The 3,714-nt window shown below is 57.2% G+C and overlaps 2 protein-coding genes across 2 annotated transcripts in view; both read right to left on the bottom strand.

The window, feature by feature from the left end:
* Positions 1–685, bottom strand: part of GCAT (glycine C-acetyltransferase) — a 9,941-nt gene extending 9,256 nt beyond the window's left edge. The window contains exon 1 of the mRNA XM_023222121.1: positions 433–685. Coding sequence (XP_023077889.1) covers positions 433–628 — 196 coding nt within the window. The 5' untranslated portion in view covers positions 629–685. The remainder of the gene's footprint in view (positions 1–432) is intronic.
* Positions 686–1,163: 478 nt separating this feature from the next.
* LOC111549067 (histone H1.0) lies at positions 1,164–3,505 on the bottom strand. The gene has a single exon (XM_023222111.1). The coding sequence runs from the start codon at positions 3,051–3,053 to the stop codon at positions 2,469–2,471; it is 585 nt and encodes a 194-aa protein (XP_023077879.1). The 5' UTR covers positions 3,054–3,505; the 3' UTR covers positions 1,164–2,468.
* Positions 3,506–3,714: the final 209 nt, after the last annotated feature.

Here is a 3,714-nt window from a genome sequence, read left to right as displayed (position 1 = left end):
AAAAAAAAAAAAAAAAAAAAAAAAAAAAAAAGAAGTTAGCAGGAGTTCACGTGCAGCAACAATTGGTAGAGGCCTTCACAAAACAGCCGCTCAAGAAATGCGGGTTTTCTCGCTACAGCCTTCCCACTACCCTTCCTTGCAGTGTCACGGTGGGAGCCAGCTGGGTGTGTCTCTCCTTTTCCCACGCTCACACACGGCTGGTCCCAGCCCTGCCTTCTGAGCCAAAAAGGTGCTCAAGGGCAAATCACCTCCCTCCGTCAAAACGGGTTTAACCAGGCTAAAGTCAGTATTAGGAAGCCGTAAAGTCGCCCTGAGAGATGCGAAGGGGACCAGTAGCAAAGAGTGTAGGAGCCGCCCACCCCCGCCTCCAAGCCCTCCATTCCTGCGCAAGCTCGGGAAAGGTCTTGGAACGACTCCGGGAGGGAGAGTTACCTCCGGAGACGCCGTCCACGTGGATGTGCGGCCCCTGACGGGACGTGATGACCCGCTCACTCTTCCAAGTGCCAGCTCCACGGATCCCTTCCAGCTCCCCCTCCAGAATGCCGCGCAGCTGGGCCAACGCTGACTGTGCGCGGCGGCCGCGGGGCACTCCGAAGAGCGCTGAGCGCCAGGCGTTCCCAGTCCACATCGCTCCTACCTCGCCCGAGAGTCCCTGCCTGCCTGGGAGCCGTGCGCATCGCGGACGCAGCCTGGTCACGTGGCCGGGGGCCGGGCTCCAGCAGCCAATCGGAGCGAGGGGGGCTCACTTAACGAGTGGGAGGCGGGCCTAAGGTGGGTGGGCGGGGCCTGGCGGGATCCGCCAGGGACCAAGCGGCTTGACTTGTAAGTCGAGACTGCAGAGGTCCGGGTGGCAGAGGGGAGGGAATGGGGCGGAGGAAGTCGCGTCAGGGCCCAGCCCACCAGACTCCCCACCGCATTCCCACGTACTCACCTCTCGGCCGGAAACGGGGTGCCCTCCGGACCCCAAAGGCAGAAGCCTAGAAGCCGGCAAAGGCACGTTCCGCAGCCTCCGGGACTAAGGATTCCTGGCTTCTGTCCAGCTCCTGTAACCCTCCCCCCATTCTCAGGTGCAAACGCCCCAGATGTCCCCACTGTCTGCCCGCCCGCCTAACCGCTCCGCATTCATCCCCCAGTCTTCAAAGTGAGGAAAAATACACCGCTCAGTTTCTCCCTTTTCCAGTTTATTTTAAAGTTTTAAAAAGACAGCAAAATTTTCCCGGCACAAGGAACACTTGTTTAAAAAAGGCGGGGTGGGGGGTGGGGACACGCAAGTACGCGATTTTTCTATTTTATTAAAAATAAGAGAAGGACAACTGTACAGGTTTTTTCTCCCAGCTCCCGGGCGTGAAACTAAGTACTAACCCTAGATATGTATATATACACATACACACACATGCACACAGATCTAGCTCTGTAAAACTACTTAGCAAATCCCAAATCGACTGCAGTATGTCTTACTGTCCACTGCCCGCCCACTCCCCCTCCCCCTCCCCCAGCTACAACTACTTATAATAGAAGACTCAAATAAAAGAGATCGGGAGGTTTTAAGTGGCCGCAGCCCCACCAAACCAAGCAAAGACACCTCTTGTACAGGAGGAACAAAAATCCAGAAGAAAAGTCTTCCTAGGACACAATCCATAGATTGCATGGAAAAATCCAAGTTTCAACAGGGCACACTGAGGCACTTGGCTGACTCCCCACCCTTCCCCTAAAGTTTTCACTCCGGTTTAACAGGAGAATTTGCTGAAGCCACAAAGATCCTCCAATGGCTACATCCTAGCTGACTGGGACAAGCTATGGCTTCTCCCATCCAGCTGTCACTTGGACCCCACTCCCTTTCCCTAAGACAATAGGGAGATCGAAAGGGCAAACTAACAGAAATGAGAAGGAAACTGGGTTTGGGCCCCCACTGCTCACCACTGGGAGGTGGAAGTCAGCCCGGTGGCAGTTTTTTCCACCTCCTTCCTTTACCGGCTGGCTGCTCCCTACCACCTCTCTCCTCCTGGCCAAAGGTTCTGAAAGTCTCACGACGGGTGCCCAACTCCAAGAAAGCTCGCTCACCCTAAAGATACTCCTGCTAACCTCACAATTCCTGGGTTCCCTTCTCATCTAGCCAGAACATACTGCCTTGTGTCTTCTCCCCACCCCCATCTACCTTCATGGCAAACAAACCAACAAAACACACAAGCCCCCCCCCACCCCCGGCAAATCCCTAACCCCGTAAGTAGGTTAATAGCAAAACAAAATATAAGTACATTCTCATCATTACAGAGATTGGTTGTTGCTGTCCTTGCACAACTGGTTAAGGAAAAATGAATTATTCTGTAATTTCTGAAGAATCCAAATCCTGTCTCTTATAAAGTCAGAAGGATGCAAAAGGTGGTGGTGAGCATCAAGACAAAAAAGGAGATAAGTATTTACAGAAAATAGGAGACAGGAGGGAGTGTCTGCAAGAAAAGACTTCATTGTCACTTCTTCTTGCCGGCCCTCTTGGCACTGGACTTTGCTTTGGGTTTCACTGGTTTGGCCTTCTTGGGCTTGGATGCCTTGACCGGCTTGGCTTTGACAGTCTTGGGTTTTTTGGCTTTCTTGGGCGTGGCAGCCAGCTTCTTCTTGGCCTTTTTGACTGGGGTAGCTTTGGGTTTCTTGGTTGGGGCTTTGGAGGCAGCCTTCTTGGGCTTGGATGCCTTCTTTGGCGTGGCTACCTTCTTGATTTCCTTCTTGGTCTTCTTGAAGGCCACTGACTTCTTGGGCTCGTCGCTCTTGGCTAGCCGGAATGATCCTGAGGCCCCCACCCCTTTGGTCTGCTTGAGGACACCGGTGGTGACCAGGCGCTTGATGGACAACTTGATCTGCGAGTCAGCGTTCTCACCCACCTTGTAGTGGCTCTTGATATACTTCTGGATGGACTGGCGCGAGGAGCCAGCGCGGTTCTTCTCCGCCTGGATGGCAGCCACGATCATATCTGAATACTTGGGGTGGTCTGTGGACTTCTTGGAGGCCTTGGCCCGCTTGGGCTTGGCCGCAGGGGCGGACGTGGAATTCTCGGTCATGGTGGCCTGTCTGGTCCGGTTGTTGAAAGCGCCTTCCAAAAGGCCAGCCCTCGTCGGAGGCTGAGCAAAGCCTGCTTCGGGATCTGCTCTTGAGCCCCTGACTACCGGGCCAGTCCGGAGTGCGGCTCCCGGGGATGCGAGCGAGGAGTCGCTGCTTCTCCTTCCCAGCTGGGGTGTCGGGAGAGCTCGCTGAGCCGGCTCTGCGAGGCCCAGCCCCGCCGGTCTGTCGCTTGGTCTCGGCACCGGGCTCTGCCTCTGCCTCTGCCTCTGCCTCTGCCTCTGCCTCCGCCTCCTCTGCCTCCCTTTTCCCAGCTCCGCGTCTGGCGCTTGGGCGGCGCATCCGGGTATTTAGCGGCGGCGGGCGGACCGCGGTGAGGACAGGGCTGCTGGCTGCCTGCTCCCGGCCCGGAATGGCGCTGCGCCGCCGCCATCTGTGTTTCTTCCGCCGAGCAAATCCGACCTTTCCCCGCGGCCCGGGCCTTCCCGCTCCCCGCTGCCGCCCGGGGCCGCTGCCTGGCTCCCTGGGCTTCCCCGCCGGGCGGCCCGCTGGCTCGGCCGCCGCCCCCCGCGCCCGCCACGCACCCCAAACGGCGCCGAGGACCGCTGGTGCGCCGGCACATTTCCCCTTTGCGGGGGGCTGGCTCTGCGGGGCTAGGGAGCC

This window comes from Piliocolobus tephrosceles, chromosome 19, assembly GCF_002776525.5.
Source record: "Piliocolobus tephrosceles isolate RC106 chromosome 19, ASM277652v3, whole genome shotgun sequence".
In the NCBI taxonomy this organism is placed as follows: domain Eukaryota; kingdom Metazoa; phylum Chordata; class Mammalia; order Primates; family Cercopithecidae; genus Piliocolobus; species Piliocolobus tephrosceles.
The sequence above is the reverse complement of the archived record's forward strand: the minus strand, read 5'-3'. Positions and strand labels throughout refer to the sequence as shown.